The 18,319-nt window shown below is 45.8% G+C and overlaps 1 protein-coding gene and 1 non-coding gene across 2 annotated transcripts; both read left to right on the top strand.

Moving 5' to 3' along the window:
• Window positions 1-15,262: 15,262 nt before the first annotated feature.
• On the top strand, window positions 15,263-16,594 carry LOC124689705 (probable xyloglucan galactosyltransferase GT19). The gene has a single exon (XM_047223191.1). It carries the CDS (start codon window positions 15,263-15,265, stop codon window positions 16,592-16,594), a length of 1,332 nt encoding a protein of 443 aa, XP_047079147.1.
• Window positions 16,595-17,100: 506 nt separating this feature from the next.
• On the top strand, window positions 17,101-17,171 carry TRNAG-GCC. Its single transcript has one exon. It is a non-coding gene; the product is annotated as a tRNA-Gly (tRNA).
• Window positions 17,172-18,319: the final 1,148 nt, after the last annotated feature.

The following is an 18,319-nucleotide window of genomic DNA, read 5'->3' as shown; positions in this document are numbered from 1 at the left end:
ATCTCTTATGGGTAAAGCAACACACCTCTCGCAGAGTGTAAAGAACCGTGACCCGTCACTCCTCGTTCCGGGATATGGAACTCGCGAACGCGGCCGGAAAGGAGCTCCATGAAGTTCTAGTAAACCGGTGAAGGCCGACGGACATAGCTCTTCTGAATAAAAGCAACCTCTTGAAGAAATGATTATGAAAACCTGCATTGGTATTAGACTTTCTGGTCTAATGCCGTAGCTAGTGCATTAAACACCTCTTTCCTATAATGAACTTGTTGAGTACGCTCGTACTCATCCCACTCTTAAATCCCCGCTTAGATATGGAGGCCATGATGGAGGATCTACAGAGGCAACTCGAAGGCCGAGGAGTCAACAAGTACTTCAAGAAACAGGACCTACCGGAGGAGTCGATACCACATCCAACAAGGAGAAACCTAGATTAGCAATAGAAAGGAACTACCTTCCTAAACTTAGCTCCTATTTAGCTAGAATCTATTCATAGCCTCTCGTAGCTAGTTAAATACTCTACAAATAGAGTTCGTGTTAGGATTAGACTACGAGTCGTTCTCCCGGAGTTCATTTGCAGCTTTACCTCATTGTAAAGTAGGAGGCCGTGCTGATCTTATGTAACGAGTCAATGTTGTAATTCTATAGACATGCCTTGGACCCGCATATGTTTCTGTTGTACCACTCTGAGCGATATAATACTAGTGGAACGGTGTTTCATTGGTGTTATATCAGACTTGCATACTACACCATGCAGTGGTATGCCGGGTCACCACATGAGTGTAGCATCGCGCGGTGGTTATCGTTATGTTCTAACCTTCACAGATGATCTGAGTAGATATGGGTATATCTATTTCATGAAACATAAATCCGAAACTTTTGAGAAGTTTAAGGAATTCCAAAGTGAAGTAGAAAATCAACGTAACAAGAAGATTAAATTTCTACGATCCGATCGCGGAGGTGAATATCTAAGTTATGAGTTTGGCATGCATTTAAAGAAATGCGGAATACTTTCACAATTGACACCGCCGGGAACACCACAACGAAATGGTGTGTCCGAACGTCGTAATCGAACTCTCTTAGATATGGTTCGTTCTATGATGTCTCTTACCGATTTGCCGTTATCATTTTGGAGTTATGCATTAGAGACAGCCGCATTCACTTTAAATAGAGCACCATCAAAATCCGTAGAAACGACACCGTATGAATTATGGTTTAATAAGAAACCTAAGCTCGTCGTTCCTTAAAGTTTGGGGTTGCGAAGCCTATGTAAAAAAGTTACAACCGGACAAGCTAGAACCCAAAGCGGAGAAATGCGTCTTCATAGGATACCCTAAGGAAACTATAGGGTACACTTTCTATCACAGATCCGAAGGCAAAATCTTTGTTGCTAAGAACGGAACCTTTCTTGAGAAAGAATTTCTCACTAAAGAAGTGACTGGAAGAAAAGTAGAACTCGATGAGATTAATGAATCTATACTCGTTGATCGAGTAGCGCAAGACCGGAAAATGTACCCGTACCGCCTACACCGGCAACAGAGGAAGCTAATGATAATGATCATGAAACTTCGAACGAGGAAACTACCGAACCTCGCAGATCGACAAGGGAACGTGCCACTCCCGATTGGTATGATCCTTGTCTAAATGTCATGATTGTGGATAACAATGATGAGGACCCCGCGACGTATGAAGAAGCGATGATGAGCCCAGATTCCAACAAATGGCAAGAAGCCATGAAATCCGAAATGGGATCCATGTATGATAACAAAGTATGGACTTTGGTAGACTTACCCGATAGCCGAAAGGCCGTCGAGAATAAATGGATCTTCAAGAGAAAAACAGATGCCGATGGTAATATTACTGTCTATAAAGCTCGACTTGTCGCAAAGGGTTTCCGACAAATTCAAGGAATTGACTACGATGAGACTTTCTCACCCGTAGCGAAGCTAAAATCTGTGAGGATTTTGTTAGCAATAGCTGCATTTTTCGATTATGAGATTTGGCGTATGGATGTCAAAACGGCGTTCCTTAATGGAGACATTGAGGAAGAGTTGTATATGGTACAACCCAAAGGTTTTGTTGATCCTAAAAATGCCGACAAAGTATGTAAACTTCAGCGTTCAATTTATGGACCGAAGCAAGCATCGAGAAGTTGGAACCGACGCTTTGATAAGGTGATCAAAGACTTCGGGTTTATACAGAGTGTCATGGAGAGGCCTCGTATTTACAAGAAAGTGAGTGGGAGCTCTGTAGCATTCCTGATATTATATGTAGATGACATATTATTGATCGGGAATGATATAGAACTATTAAGCAGGGTAAAAGGTGATTTGAATAACAGTTTTTCAATGAAAGACCTTGGTGAAGCATCATATATATTAGGCATCAAGATTTATAGAGATAGATCAAGACGCCTAATAGGGCTATCACAGAGTACATACTCGGACAAGATTCTAAAGAAGTTTAGAATGGACGAAAGTAAGAAAGGGTTTTTACCTATGTTACTGTGCAAGGTCTTGAGTAAGACTCAAGGACCGGCTACGGCAGAAGAAAGAGAAAGGATGAATCAAATCCCCTATGCTTCGGCAGAGAGGCTCTATTATGTATGCCATGCTATGTACAAGACCGGATATAGCGCATGCCGTTAGTTTGACTAGCAGATATCAAAGTGATCCAGGAATGGAACACTCGGACAGCGGTCAAGAATATCCCGAAGTACTTGAAAAGAACTAAGGATATGTTTCTTTGTTATGGAGGTGACCAAGAGCTCGTTGTAACAAGTTACACCGATGCAAGTTGGAACACCGATCCCGATGACTCTAAGTCACAATCCGGGTACGTGTTTATATTGAATGGTGCTGCAGTAAGCCGGGCAAGCTCGAAGCGATGCACGGTGGCGAAGTCTTCAACGGAATCGAGTACATAGCGGCTTCGGAGGCTTCATCGAAGCGGTATGGATGAAGAGGTTCATTGTAGAGCTCGGTGTGGTTCCTAGTGCATTGGACCCATTAATCATTTACCGTGATAACATGGGTGCCATCGCCAATGCACAAGAGCCAAGGTCACACAAGAGGCCGAAGCATATCAAGCTGCGTTACCACTCGATTCGCGAGTACATCGAAGATGGAGAAGTAAAGATTTGCAAAGTACACACCGATCCGAATGTAGCAGATCCGTTGACTAAAGCTCTCCCTAGGGCAAAGCATGACCAACACCGGAATGCCATGGGTGTTAGGTATATTACAATGTAATCTAGATTATTGACTCTAGTGCAAGTGGGAGATCGAAGGAGATATGCCCTAGAGGCAATAATAAAAGTAGTTATTATTTATATTTCTATGTTTATGATAAATGTTTATATATCATGCTAGAATTGTATTAACCGAAACATTAGTACATGTGTGATATGTAGACAAACAAGAAGTCCCTAGTATGCCTCTTAAACTAGCTTGTTGATTAATGGATGATTAGTTTCATAATCATGAACATTGGATGTTATTAATAACAAGGTTATATCATTGAATGAATGATGTAATGGACACACCCAATTAAGCGTAGCATAAGATCTCGTCATTTAGTTATTTGCTATAAGCTTTCGATACATAGTTACCTAGTCCTTATGACCATGAGATCATATAAATCACTTATACCGGAAAGGTACTTTGATTACACCAAACACCACCTGCGTAAATGGGTGGCTATAAAGGTGGGATTAAGTATCCGGAAAGTATGAGTTGAGGCATATGGATCAACAAGTGGGATTTGTCCATCCCGATGACGGATAGATATACTCGGGCCCTCTCGGTGGAATGTCGTCTAATGTCTTGCAAGCATATGAATAAGTTCATAAGAGACCACATACCACGGTACGAGTAAAGAGTACTTGTCGGAGACGAGGTTGAACAAGGTATAGAGTAATACCGAAGATCAAACCTCGGACAAGTAAAATATCGCGAGACAAAGGGAATTGGTAATGTATGTGAATGGTTCATTCGATCACTAAAGTCATCGTTGAATATGTGGGAGCCATTATGGATCTCCAGATCCCGCTATTGGTTATTGGTCGGAGTGAGTACTCAACCATATCCGCATAGTTCTCGAACCGTAGGGTGACACACTTAAAGTTGGATGTTGAAATGGTAGTACTTGAATTATGGAATGGAGTTCGAATATTTGTTCGGAGTCCCGGATGAGATCCCGGACATCACGAGGAGTTCCGAATGGTCCGGAGAATAAGATTCATATATAGGATGTCATTTTATATGAAATAAAATGTCGCGGAAGGTTCTATGGAAGGTTCTAGAAGGTTCTAGAAAAGTCCGGAAGAAACCACCAAGGAAGGTGGAGTCCACAAGGGACTCCACCTCCATGGCCGGCCAGCCCTAGATGGGGTGGAGTCCCAAGTGGACTCCACCATAGGGGGCCGGCCACCCCCCACATGGGAGGTGGGAATCCCACCTTTGGGTGGGAGTCCTAGTTGGGCTAGGATTGCCCCTCCTATGGAAGGTTTTGGTTTCGGGTCTTATTCGAAGACTTGGACACCAACACTTGGGTTCCACCTATATAATGAGGGGCATAGGGGAGGGGCCGGCCACACAAAAGCCACCACCTTGGCCGCACCCCTTGGAGGCCGGCCACCCCCTCTCCCCAAACCCTAGCCGCCCCACTCCTCCTTCTTCCCCGCACGCTTAGCGAAGCTCCGCCGGGATTCTCCACCGCCACCGACACCACGCCGTCGTGCCGTCGGATTCAAGAGGAGCTACTACTTCCGCTGCCCGCCGGAACGGGGAGGTGGACGTCGTCTTCATCAACAACCGAACGTGTGACCGAGTACGGAGGTGCTGCCCGTTCGTGGCGCCGGAACCGATCGTGATCAAGATCTTCTACGCGCTTTTGCAAGCGGCAAGTGAACGTCTACCGCAGCAACAAGAGCCTCATCTTGTAGGCTTTGGAATCTCTTCAAGGGTGAGACTCGATACCCCCTCGTTGCTACCGTCTTCTAGATTGCATCTTGGCTTGGATTGCGTGTTCGCGGTAGGAAATTTTTTGTTTTCTATGCAACGTTATCCTACACATGACGCCAGACAGCTCCACCATCCTGCACGCATACATCATCCCGCATCCGTCGTCGATACCCTGCAGCACCATGCCACCGAGACTCAGCGCCAACAATGTGGTAGATGAATACCACTCCATCAACATCCGCCAACATCCAGCAGCTGCTCCAAAAACGATGCCCCAAGAGGTAGAACGACGCAGGGCGCGCCGCCATCGTCCGATCCGGGAGACCCAGATCTAGGGTTTTCTCCCGGAGCAGCACGAGTGTGTAGATGCAGGCTGCGACGACGATGCCTTCAAGAAGGTTACGACGTGTGGCGCCACCATCGCCCGCCAAGACCGGAGTCAGAGCACGGTTTTCACCGGTAGTCGCGCATCCCCACATCGCCAAGTGTAGTGCCGAGGCAAACAAGATGTCGCCTCCTTGAGCCACCACAACCGTCCCTCAGTTGCCGTATCTTGCCGCCACCTGCCCGTGTCGCCCGGAGACGCGCTGCCTCCACCGTTGCCCGTCGCGTCGCCGCAGCAGGCCATGCCCGAGTACCGGCACGCCGTGGCACCCGATGGAAGTGCCACGCTCTGTCCCGGAGGAGACTTCCCACGCCCCTCCACCCGAGCCAGAGGACGAGAGGACCTCGCCGCCACCGAACGCCGATCGGCTTTGCCCGGCCGCACCCTCATGCAACGGCGAGGGAGGAGAGGGGAGGGAGGAGGGGGACCCGGCAGCGGCGGGATCTAGGGTTCCCCCTAGTCGCCGCGCGGGATCGTCACACAAGTGTTACCATCGGTTATTAACATATTAGCCGACGGGCCGTTGGGTATTAGAATTCACCGTCGGGGATTTCTAGTGGTGAGTGCTTCGTGTGCCCAGAGTCTAGATCGAACCCTGCCTCAACATTTAATTCAACAAAGTCTTCCCTTCAGTTTCATCTAATTGTGCCTCACAATGACTAGTTTGTAGCCAATACTGCTATAGATTGTGCATAGCGGATCGGGGATTGGATCATCTCACCTCTCGTTGTTTGCCTTCTCTCCCACCAAATGTACTAAATAGTCGTAGGAAGCAGATCATTTCGATCAATCTCTTCAAGCAACGGTGCTTTTGCATTCCTGTCACGAAGCATGGAGACTCTAGGACTGATGAGCCTTGTGTGTCGATGGAGCACACATGCGATATAAAGCCCTCCAATCCCACGTGTGATCTGATTTATTTCACCCTTGGACATACAAAAAAACATGTCGAACACTTTGACAATCTAACTTACATAGTTGACATTGTGAGCTGACTTGCATATGGCGGTTTGTAAGGACACCATTGCAAGGTATTGCACCAAGTAAAACCCTCCAGAAGTGTATTTTATTTTTAGCCAGCACCTCCAAAGACCACACCGTCGTCCAAACTAGTAGCGTTAAGGATGTATCGTTAATTTTTATAGGTCTATGGTTTGATACGTATCTTTGGTTGCCTTCAGAAAAGTACTACAAAAGAAGGAGGAAACGTTTTGTCCCTGGGCTCCCGCGAGTCCCAGGGCGAAACCCTAAATCGCCGCTGCCAGAGCTCCTCCCCCTCCCCCGCTTCGCCGCCACCAGGAGGGCGGCGGCGGCGGCGGGGCACCTCTCCCCTCCTCGTGGTGTAACCGGCGCGGGCAGTCTCGTCGTGAAGGGGCGCGACGCTGGCAGGGAGCGTGGCGGCGCGGCTGCGCTTGCGCGGCGTGGTGGCTCTGTGTGCTGGGCGCACTCAGGGCGGCGGCGGCTCCAGCGGAGGCGTCTGTGGTGCTGGGCGGTGCGAGCTCGGCCGGCGGCAGGATCAGGGCGTCGAGCACGGCGACGCGAGCTCGGCGGCCACGGCCGGGCGGGCCGGCGGTGGCGAGGCCTCGCAAGGATGGAGCAGGGCGAGGCGTGGGCTGGGTGGCCTCCCTGGACGCCCTGCGTGCGGGTTGGGGCAGGGGCCCCGGGTCCTGCCAGGCCCTCTTCGCCCCCACATCTGGTACCCGGCGGCCATGGTGCCCGGCGGCCATGGTGCCCAGCGGCTGCCTCTCTGGCCTTCTTTGGGGTCTGTATGTCGACCCTCGCGGTGGTGGTTCTTGTTTCCCTCGGTGCTGCAGCGGGCAGGGTTGGGATGCCGGGGCAGCGGCCCTGGAAGGGGGGAGCTTTCTGGTTGGCGGGCGAGCCACTAGCTCTGGTGCTGGTCGGTGCCATGGTCGTGAGGGTAACGTGGTACTCGGCGAGTTGAGTGTTGTGGGGTGTAGATGGCGGTGAGGTTGCCAAGGGGAAACCTTTGCCCCTCAGGCCACGGCGGCGGCGTCCGCGGACGGCGTTCCCTTGTTGAAGGCGCCGTGAGGCCAATCTCCATCCATCTACTTCGTCCGGGTGAAAACCCAAGATCCTCGGATCGGGCGGTGGCGGCACTCCGGTGTCGTGCTCTTCTTGAAGAGACCGTCTTGGAGCCCACAACGCGAGACTCACCGAAGGTTGTGACGGAGGTGATTCTTCGGCGATCTTCGGCATGGCTTGCTCTGTGCCCTTCCCTTGTCGAGCTTCCTTGGCGCTGCTCTTCGGTTTGTGAACAACGTGGGTCGGTCCCCGGTGGTGGTCGGCTTCCGGTGGCGTCTCTGCGACGGAAGAGTTCTGTTGAGGCGCGCGTGAAAATGGCTCGCTCTCGAGTGAGCTCCGGCCCGACACTGTAGACTCCAGTTCTTCTCCGAGTCCTCGTAGGCGCTTTGGCTGAGCATGTTGGTCGCGCTTCCGGTTGTAGCTTCGGTAGTTCGTGTGGGTGTGTGTGGTGTCGTTCTGTAAGCTGAGTTCAGCACTTTGTATCGTTCTCGTCGTTGCTGGCTTTGTTAATTCAAAGTTGGGCACTTGAGTGCCTTTTATCTAAAAAAAGTACTACAAAATTATGTCATGAAAGAAAAATAAAGTTTAAAGACCTCAAAGATTTGCCCTTTTCTTTTAGACTATTATTTATTAATAGTTGATGAAGACAACTCGAGTATCTCTACCATGTTTTATTTATTATTTATTACAATAAATATATATATGGTATTGATTGCTAAAAGAAAAATGTAAACCCTGACAACTTTGATTTTTTCCCGGAAAATAAGGTGGTACTCGCTGCTTTGGATCTGCATGTGTGATCCTAGCGTTGGGTCCTCCCTGTCCATTTTCTTTTGTTGCACTTGGTTTGTCATTTTACGGTTTCCTGGTGTACTATCTTGAATATGGCGCACACGTATGAAATATGTACTTGGCTAAAAGGTTGAGTAACAGTTTTTTTACTATATTCCTATCAAAGAGAATCAAATTGTTAAACTTGGTATATTTTTGAATAAACTCTAAAGTACTTACTAAATAGGGAAGAAGAGGGTTAAACTACAAACTTTCGTGTTCAGACCATTGCATTGTCTAAGGGAGTAGGGTGAGTAAATTGTGCCTACCAAGGTAAGCTTTGGTCGAAAAAGCGGCACTCCTTCCTTTTTGGCACTCGTCCTTTATTTAGATGTTGGGGGCAACGCAAGCCCCACACAGCCTCTATTCTTGATTCACTACCTAATCTTGCCCCCCCCCCCTGTCTTACCGTGGTTGCTGGCACGGAGTTAGCTGGGGCTTCTTTCTCGACTCATGTCACGATCGCACACTCGACGAAAGAGATTTACAAGCGGCATTGCCTTTCTTCATTCATGCGATATTATGTTGTATTTCCTATGCTCATGTTGATAATGGAAAATTAGAGCCTAGAGCTGTTAAGTGCATCTTTCTTGGTTACAAATCAGGTGTTGAAGTGATTCCCCTCTCTATCCGCGAGGCACTACCTTTGGGTGATGTACGACCTGACCCGGGCAAGAAGCTCCTATTTAAGTTGTGACACATTCTTAAGTGGATTGTACATAGGAATAGTTCACTCTTTTGCATGGCCAAGAGAAAGAGCCAATTCATATTACCTTTGAAGAATGGTTATGCTGTCTGCCTCTTGATAACAGACTTATCCAAGGATGAAACCCATGGGAGCTAACAGATTCCCCAACATAAATAGACAGGCCTTTCGGCCTGATCTTAGGCCCCGAATCACCCTCTCGTGGCCGAACCTTGCGGAGGAAACCTTAGGTTTTTAGGGCATTGGCTTCTCACCAATGTTTTTGTTACTCAAGGCCAATAAAAGGTCGATGATCTCGCACAAAGCGCACACAACCTTTTACTTTATTTTAGGACGCACCTTGAACTCCCTTTGGCTTTTTTCTGCCGGATGAAGGTCTTACATTAGCTAAGAAAACAGAAAATGACATCTATTTTGCGGTTCTGTAGATCGGACTTTCTCTCGCAAGAGGGTGCTTCTTATTAGTTGAATCCGGGAAAATATAGGAAGCAGAAAGGGTTTGATTCTCAAAAAAAAGAAACTCCAAAATATTAATTCCTACTTGCCAGGATAAGAAAGTATTCGATTTAACCAAGAGAAGACACCGGCTAATCGGGAAGATGCCGTTGTACAGCTTTGTTAGGGACTTTCATTTCTATTATGTTAATCAGCCCGATACTCAAGAAATGTGACCCTCGCTTGCCATCGTATTATTAGGTTGGACGCGTTGCACCTGCCATAAATCTACTTTCTTCCGCTTCCTGTTGCAAAACATTACATCCACCCTCTCTTTGATGAGAATAGGTCGGTAGAACTAGAACAATACCTTCCTTCGTCTTAACCCTTGGGCTTTCTAAAAAAATCCTATATAAATAATTTCATAGTCGACTCTGTTCTAGGGTGCCGGTGCCAAAGCACTCTTCAGCTGAAGAACTCTCTTTGGGAGAAGGGCATCATCAAAGCAAAGAAATCAGAAGACGAAGCAGTCAGTAATGCAATGCGAGACAAGTGTCATGTAGCAAGGTGCCCGGAATCTATCGTATATAGGGATTTTGGATTGCGATTTCCTTGTTTGTTGCAGCCTAAGATTGGGATTGGCCTACTCTTCTTCTATAACCGGGATCTTACGACTCTCGTGCTTAATAAGTTGGCACCTCGCATCCTGCCAAAACCTAATCCTCTTATTATCTAGCTAGAGTTGGGCTCCTTAAGAAGATATGATACTTCTACTTTTGACACCCTTTTTTTGCCTATTTTGAAACGAAAATTGATAAAGCCACCTGGCGAGTAGGAATAGTTTCGAGTTTCTGGTCTGTTTTCTTTTGAGAATCAAACCTCTAATGGGTTTTTGCTACTAGGGGAAGGGAATGGCCATGCTTATGGGGTCTATCTCGAATAGAGATGAACCTACTCGATCACTCGATTGTGATGACAATCACACCCATATTATTTATTATTTTTAAATATAGATAACTGCCATCTCCCGGCATAAGAAGGAGTGACCCTAACGACAGCCCCTATAATAGTAGACGACACGTTTTAAATCAGACTGGACTGAACGAAGAAAGATCTTTCCACACAAGAGTGGAAGGGATCCTTTATAAATAGTTCTTAGCTCCAATCAAGCTTTCTCTGCTGTCTAGGATCGTTAGTGCTATTTTTTGAGGCGGAACAAGAACCGTCTCAGGGTGACACGCTGGTAGAGACCAAGGCTTTGAGCCCAATAGCAAAACCGCCTTAGGACTATGGACCAAAACCGGCTCTATGTAGCAGTTCGGTACTAGTGACTTGATCTTCGGTATCATGTATACCTTGTTCGATCTCGTTACCGACAAACATATTCAAATCGTTCCTATGATATCATATCCTCATGACCTAGTCACAAGCTTGCAAACGATGTTGATATAATATCACCGAGTGGGCCCATGGTATTTCTCTGTCACGCCGATGTACAAGTCCCGCTATTGACACATACGCCTCAACTCACCGTGTTATGGAGTAGCAATTGATGATGTCTAAGCAGCCGCCGGTGATAGTGATTAAATATAATCGAATGGTCTAAAGATTAGGTCACAACATTTCATCTTAGTATTGCAATTCCGAACTTTGTGACATGATCACATTGCAATACCTTATATGGGTGTGAGTTCATCACCTAATTCATCCAACAACATGACTCCATTATTAATCGTTGTTGTCCATGATCAGGGAACCTTGATCATGTTATTAATCAATGGGCTATTTTACTAGGGACAAAGCTTTATTTACATACCACACGTTGATGCATGTAAAATGCATACATGAACTTTACACTTTATTGCAACATATTACAACATATTTGCATCTTATATAATGTTATCCTCATGTTTTATGATGTTTTAGGGGATTTTCTAAACAATCCCCCTCCTCCGGTTCTATTTCTGTTTGGCAGGAAACGCCACTTTTTAGAGTTTTTGACTTTTCAAGAGCTATGGGACTCCAAAGAATGCAAGGTCAGGGGCCACGCTTCGGAATTTTTGAGACGAACAAAATGAGATAAAGTGGGCCACTAGGAAGTCAACAGTGCTGGGAAAGAGAGATGGCGGCGGAGGTCGTGCCACCAGGCCTCTTTCGGCCCTCGAGCGTTCGTTTCGCCTCATCTTTTCGCGAACCGACTTGTTTTGCCTTAAAAACTACTATATATATGACCCCGGGGGGTTTCATCGAGGCTACGGCAGCGTAGATCAAAAACACAGAAACAGAGTCAGCACGCCGCTGCCGGCGGAGATCGGAGGGGGGAAACTCTGCCGGAATCACCTCCGGCGGACTCCACCCCCCTCCGGTGAGGACATTAGCACCATCTTCATCATCTTCATCATCTTCATCAACATATACAGCAACTCTTCATCATCCCCTTTGCAATCTCTTGGCAAACATGATGTATGATTCAATATATTATTTTCTCATGATCACATTATATATATATATGTTGATGTTTGAGTAGTGAATTGTTCATGACAATTGTTATATAGTTTGTTGTTGGTTGCTTACAAGTATTTGTCATCTTCTATGATGGTCTAATATGTATTGATGTATGAGTGCACACATATGTCAATGGGATGCATAAGATCATCACCGTTGCATGTTGACAGGGTGAGGGATAGCGGAAGCGACAAAAACCTTGTCCCGATTCTTAGATGCATGTTAACGGGGGTCCAATTATGGGGACCTTTAAACTTACAACGGTGGTTGGACATTCTTAGATTCATGTTTTAATAAATCCTTTGTTTGCACATTCCAATGGCCTTAGGATCAATCACTAGGGGTGTACTTGGACATGTATATGGCTACACCTATCTATGGCTCCTCTCTAGAAGAAACACAAAAAGACTAAAATGAGTTTTATTAATCGTGATAGCCACACAAATAAAATAGCAATTTTCCTAAACACTTGCTCTCTTGAGTTACTCCACTTCACTTCACTTCATTGCATTTAACTTTATTGCACTTTACTTGTTTTGTATTTTACTTTTTGCATTTTAATTTCAGCATGTATAGTTTCTAGTAAAAACCTCTACGCACACACACCATATCTCCTAGATTTGCATAGAAGGCCATATAAGTGGGTTATATGGCTTTAGAAAATAGATAGTTTACCTTCAGCTCCTCCTGGGTTTATCGAATTGTACTTCGGTGATCCCTGCACTTGGGTGTAATCACTCGTGCATTAATGTTTCCGCTTAATACATTTATAGCATGGCATAAAACTTATTATTCATATTCGTAATATTTTTGTGTGCCTAGAGATTCCAAAATTTTGTTGTCCACTCGTAAAATCGCTCTTTATAATGATGCTTTTGTTGAATTTCATCCATTCTCTTTCTTGATAAAAGTTTTGAGGCCACAAAGCAAATCATTTTTAAAAGTCAATGCCACGGTGGCTTGTATCCTCTCATGCATATCTCCACCGAGTCCTCCAAGCACGCCTTCGTCACACTCAAGACTTTTTCATCCACGTGGCATCATTTACTAGGCCACCCTTGTTCGTTTATTGTTCGATAAATCCTTCATCATCATAATCTACCTAATTCTCATGAAATAAATCAATATGTTTGTGATCCATGTCAACAAGCTAAAAGCCACAAATTGCCATATCCCACTTCTACTACTCTTTCTGATGTTCCTTCGGAACAAATTTTCTCTGATGTACGGGGACCGGCTCCCACTTCGCTTGGCAAAACATTCGTACTATGTAATCTTTATTGATGGTTTTAGCAAGTTCACATGTATTTATCTGCTTAAGAAAGGTTCCGATGTTTACAAATTCTTCCTTAATTTCCAACAATATGTTGAGCGCAAATTTAGTCGCAAAATTTTCACTACGCAAACTTTATTGAGGTGTCGAATATGAGAAACTTAACTCTTTCTTTCAAAAAAATAAGCATCACTCACCACGTTTCATGCTCTCATGCCCACCAACAAAATGGCTCTGCATAGCGTAAACGTGGTCATATGGTTAAGTTGGTCTCTCCTTGCTTGCCAATGCATCTATGCAGCTTAAATTTTGGAATGAAGCTTTCCTCACCGCGACATTTCTCATCAACCTTCTCCCTAAAAAAAGTTCTCAACCTTGCCAAACCATCCGAAAACTCGTTAATATTACACCCAATTACACCTCTCTTCGTATTTTCGGTTGTGCATGCTGGCCAAGTCTCCGGCTCTCCGCTCCTACAACAAATGCAAACTTATTTTCCATTCCAAACGGCGTGTTTTTCTCGGTTATAGTCCGCTTCACACAAGTGTAAAATGGCTCGACGTCTCCACCGGGCATGTATATTTGTTGTGATGTAATTTTTGATGAAAACATATTTCCTTTTGCTTCTATTCATCCCAACGCAGGTCAAAGACTTCGTGCCGAAATTTTGCTTCTTCCACCAGAAACATCATCTCCACCTTCATTTAGTGCGGGTATGCCTAACCATGATCATACGTATTTGTTGCCTCTCATTGACCCTGCGTACGACATACCAAGTGGTGGCTCCAATATGACAACAAATTTCCGAGCTACTACTAAAGAAATCACTAAAAACAGTGTTAAAACAGAGAGGACGCAGAAAGTTGATTTCTCCTACTTGAAGCGGAATTGCCTCTACTACCTTAATCCCAAATGTTAAGGCTTATATTATTTTTAGAAAGTCAAACTATGCTAAGTTTGACTAAGATTTTACCAAAAATCATTAACATGCAAAATACAAAATTAATATAATTAAATAGATAATGAAATATATTTTCGTGTGGTATCTACAAAGGATAGAGATTTTTGGCTCCTGGGCACCAGTGCTCCTGCCGTTTAAAAAGAAATCACACTTACGTGTTTCAAAACAATTAGAAAAAAATTATGGTGTAGCCAATGAATTATCCCATAAATATGCAAATTAAATTTCAAGTACAAAATATTCTGTTCAACACAAAAATTACAACGTGTGCATCTAGGTATGCATATTTTAAATCTCCAAATCTCAAAAGATTTTGTCTTTTTTGCGAAGAATTTCATATTAAAATTTTACAGGCTTGGAGGTTGCATCATTTACTATGTTCAGATTTATTTTTAGATTTTTTGAAACAAATATGCATGATTTTCTATTTTTTTAAGCAGGAGCACTCGTGCCCAAGAGCCAAAGACACTTTTCGATCTACAAAATGTTATATTTGTTGATAGATTGTTCGAAAATTTTGGTTAAATTTTACTTAGTTTAACTTAAAAAAAAAAGCCTTAAGCTTTTGGGATGGAGGTAATATAGCATAGCGACTTCCTCCGGGTCACTTTAATTAGCGTGCACATAGTTTAAGAAAACTATTTTAACCATTATTTTAATCAATAAAATATAAATTATATGCATCATTGGAAAACCTTTTTAAATACGAATCTAATGATATAGTTATTTTATACATACAATTTATATTTTATAGGTAAATTAATGGAGTATCTTAAACTACGTGCACACATGAGTATCTTCGATCTGCCACATGAAAGAGTCAAAGAATGTTACCGTGCGCGCCATATTTCGGGTCCAGATCTGCTTTCCTTTGTCATACGCTGCATGCATCCAACAATTGTTTGACTGATACGGTTATGATGTACGGAGTAGTAGGAATAACGAGGGCACCGACCAACTGAATTTTCGCAAAATTTTCGAAAATGTTTTCCAAAAAGGCAAAACTATCACGTACGGATTTCACAATTTCAGAAGTCAAACTGCGCAGTGAAAAAAAAAAGAACTGTTATTCTATGCAACGGTTTGTTTGGCAGTTATTTTAGCACGTTCGATCTGCTCTTCCTAGAGAGAGGAGATAGAGAAGAACGGGATCGATCCAACAATGTCGCGCCGTCTCCTCTTCCTCCTCCTCATCATCGCCTCCGCCTCAGCGGCCACGCCGGTCCCGGACGCGTGCGCCGGCCGCCGCATCCACATCCGCCAGCTCCCAGCCCGCTTCAACACGGACCTCCTCCGGCACTGCGACACCGCCTTCCCGCTGGCCGACCACCCCTCCGCCACCCCCTCCTGCTCCTCGCTCGCCAACCACGGCCTCGGCCCGCGCACCCACAACCGCACCCGGTCATGGTACCGCACCGACGCGCGCCTCCTCGAGCCCTTCTTCCACCGCCGCCTCCTTGATCACCGCTGCCTCGTCGACGACCCCGCCCGCGCCGACGCGGTCTTCCTCCCCTACTACGCCGCGCTGGACGCGCTCCCCTTCGTCCTCGAGCCCGCCATGCTCAACTTCTCCGGCGTCCACGGCGTGCCCCTCGCGCAGTTCCTGGCCGGCGACCGCCCGCGCGTCCTCGCGCGCCGCCACGGGCACGACCACTTCCTCGTCCTCGCCGGCCCCGCCTGGGACTACTCGCAGCCGCCGGACACCGACCCGAGGCTCTGGGGCAGCACCTCCCTGCTCCGCCGCCCGGAGTTCGACAACTTCACCTTCCTCACCCTCGAGTCCCGCGCGTGGCCGTGGCAGGAGCACGCCGTGCCGCACCCGACGTCCTTCCACCCGTCCTCCCTCCCGCGTCTCCGCGCCTGGATCGCCCGCGCGCGCCGCTCCCGCCGCCCGACGCTCATGCTCTACGCCGGCACCGTGTCCAAGCCGTCGCGGCCCAACATCCGCGGCTCCATCCTCGCCGAGTGCGCCAACCGCACCCTCGACGTCTGCAACCTTGTCGACTGCTCCGGCGCGTGCGCGCTCGACCCGATCCGCTACATGCGGCCCATGCTCAAGGCCAGGTTCTGCCTCCAGCCGCCGGGGGACACGCCGACGCGGCGGTCGACGTTCGACGCGATCGTCGCCGGGTGCGTGCCGGTGTTCTTCGAGAACGCGTCGGCCAGGACGCAGTACGGCTGGCACCTGCCCCCCGGGACGTACGACGAGTTCTCGGTCACCATACCCAAGGACGCGGTGGTGCTGGGCGGAGTGCAGATCCTGGAGACCCTGGCGGCCGTGCCGGAGGAGGAGGTGGCGAGGATGCGGGAACGGTTGCTGGAGCTGGCACCCAGGGTGGTTTACCGGCGGCACGGCAGCGAGGAGATGGGCATGGACGCGGTGGACATCGCCGTGGAGGGCGCGCTGCGAAGGATACGGAGGAGGGTGCGCGCGCTGGAGGACGGCCGGCCGGAGGCGTTGTACTCGCTGGACGACGACGACCAAGTGATCTAGCTACTTCACCTAGTCATCTCTGCAAAAACAAATTCCGAAACACAGGTGTATATGGAGCATGTTATTTCCTTGTGCAGCTGAATCTTTGTACCCTTGTCTGAGAGGATGCATACGAACAAATGTTCTGATTCTGAATGATTCGATGCAATGCAACAAAATCGAACAATCTTGCACCTTGCTTTGTCGTGAATACATATTTGCAACCGAAACCTGCTTTTGCCACACGAATTTCTCATGGTTGCACACAAGCTATTTCACCGTTGAAGTTCAGCTTACTTGGTTTGTTCTCTGAATTTCTCTTTCTGATTTGGCAGTTCATCATCTCTAATGAAACTGAGCTTCCCAGATTTCAACTTTAGATATGGACTATAATGATGCATGTCTATCGAAGTAGCATGTGTGTATAAAGATTGGTTGACGAGTTATATAACTGCACTGACATTTTTTCCCTACGAAAGATTCACATCAAAGTACCTATACCATTTTAGAAATTATTTGCCATCCAAGCACCAGTGGTCTAGTGGTAGAATAGTACCCTGCCACGGTACAGACCCGGGTTCGATTCCCGGCTGGTGCATTTTTTAAAATTCTTCTTCGACAAATTTGTGTCATTTTCCATTCTTCTTTGAGAAATAATAACATGTGTGTTCTAAAAGGGTTCACTCCTTAATTAACCACAAGAAATGTTTTGTTTCAAATAATTTGCGTTGTGGCTGAACTACTAGTAGTACTAGCGTTGGTACCGACTAATGACTTTCGTATCAACAACTCATTTTTGACACATGTGTATATAAGAGCATGTACAATGGCGATATCTTAGCAGGTGCTATGTAGGATAAACGTTTAGTTGGAAAAAGAGAAAGTTGAAAAAAGAGATAAACGTTGAGTTGGAAGAAAAAGAAAGTTGAAAAAAGGTGTGTCATCTCTTAATTAAGAGTTGATCTCCTAGCATAATTTATGTCACCACAAATTTAGTACATTATGTTTTACCGACATATCTAAATTAAGTGGCGTGTTAACATAAGACGGGTCTTATCAACCATTGCACATGCCCTAACCTCGCCAGGGTCATGACTTTGAGAAAATTCTAAATTTGAGATATGTTCCATTTTTAAAGAATTCTCACTCTCTCATTTTTGTGAAAATATTTGAGAGGAAACGAAGTTGAGCTTAGTTGAGCATCAATCAATAACACCTTTCTAGATAGCTTTTCTTAACCGGATCTTCCCGCATCTAGAGATTGGAAGAAAAGATAAAAAGTAAAACATGTTATAGAGGAAGACCAAGTCAAGTCAATCTCAAAGGTGTCGACGATCACACTTTTGTAAATGACATTGCATAATGATATTGTCGTCCTTCCATAAAAGGATGCCACAAGTTTATCTAAATTTCGATATATCTAGACACTATTTAGTGTATAGATTTGTTCGAATTCACACAAATCTTCGACATCATTTTATAGATGGAGGGAGTAAGATTTTTTTTTTTGCTTTCTCGAAAGAAAATTTCGAGCCATCTTTTTATTCTTTGCTAGTTTATCCAATTAATTACTGATTGGTTTGTTTTATAATTCAAGTAAAGTTGTATTAAAGGAGCTGCTTTTGGTAAGATGGTTGTCGACCAGTCAGGACAATCCGTAAGAATATTTTGTCTCTGTAGCTTTTTACCGCTTTTCTTTGTTGCATCTTATTGCTAGATCTAATTCCTCATCTTGTTGCATCACCT

The sequence above is a fragment of the Lolium rigidum genome, chromosome 2 (genome assembly GCF_022539505.1).
Source record: "Lolium rigidum isolate FL_2022 chromosome 2, APGP_CSIRO_Lrig_0.1, whole genome shotgun sequence".
NCBI lineage: Eukaryota > Viridiplantae > Streptophyta > Magnoliopsida > Poales > Poaceae > Lolium > Lolium rigidum.
Note: the sequence above shows the minus strand (reverse complement) of the source record. Positions and strands in the feature narration are given on the sequence as shown.

Bases quoted from the DNA above. Each gene is read 5' to 3' on its own strand.
- LOC124689705 (XM_047223191.1), top strand. From the start codon at position 15,263: ATGTCGCGCCGTCTCCTCTTCCTCCTCCTCATCATCGCCTCCGCCTCA.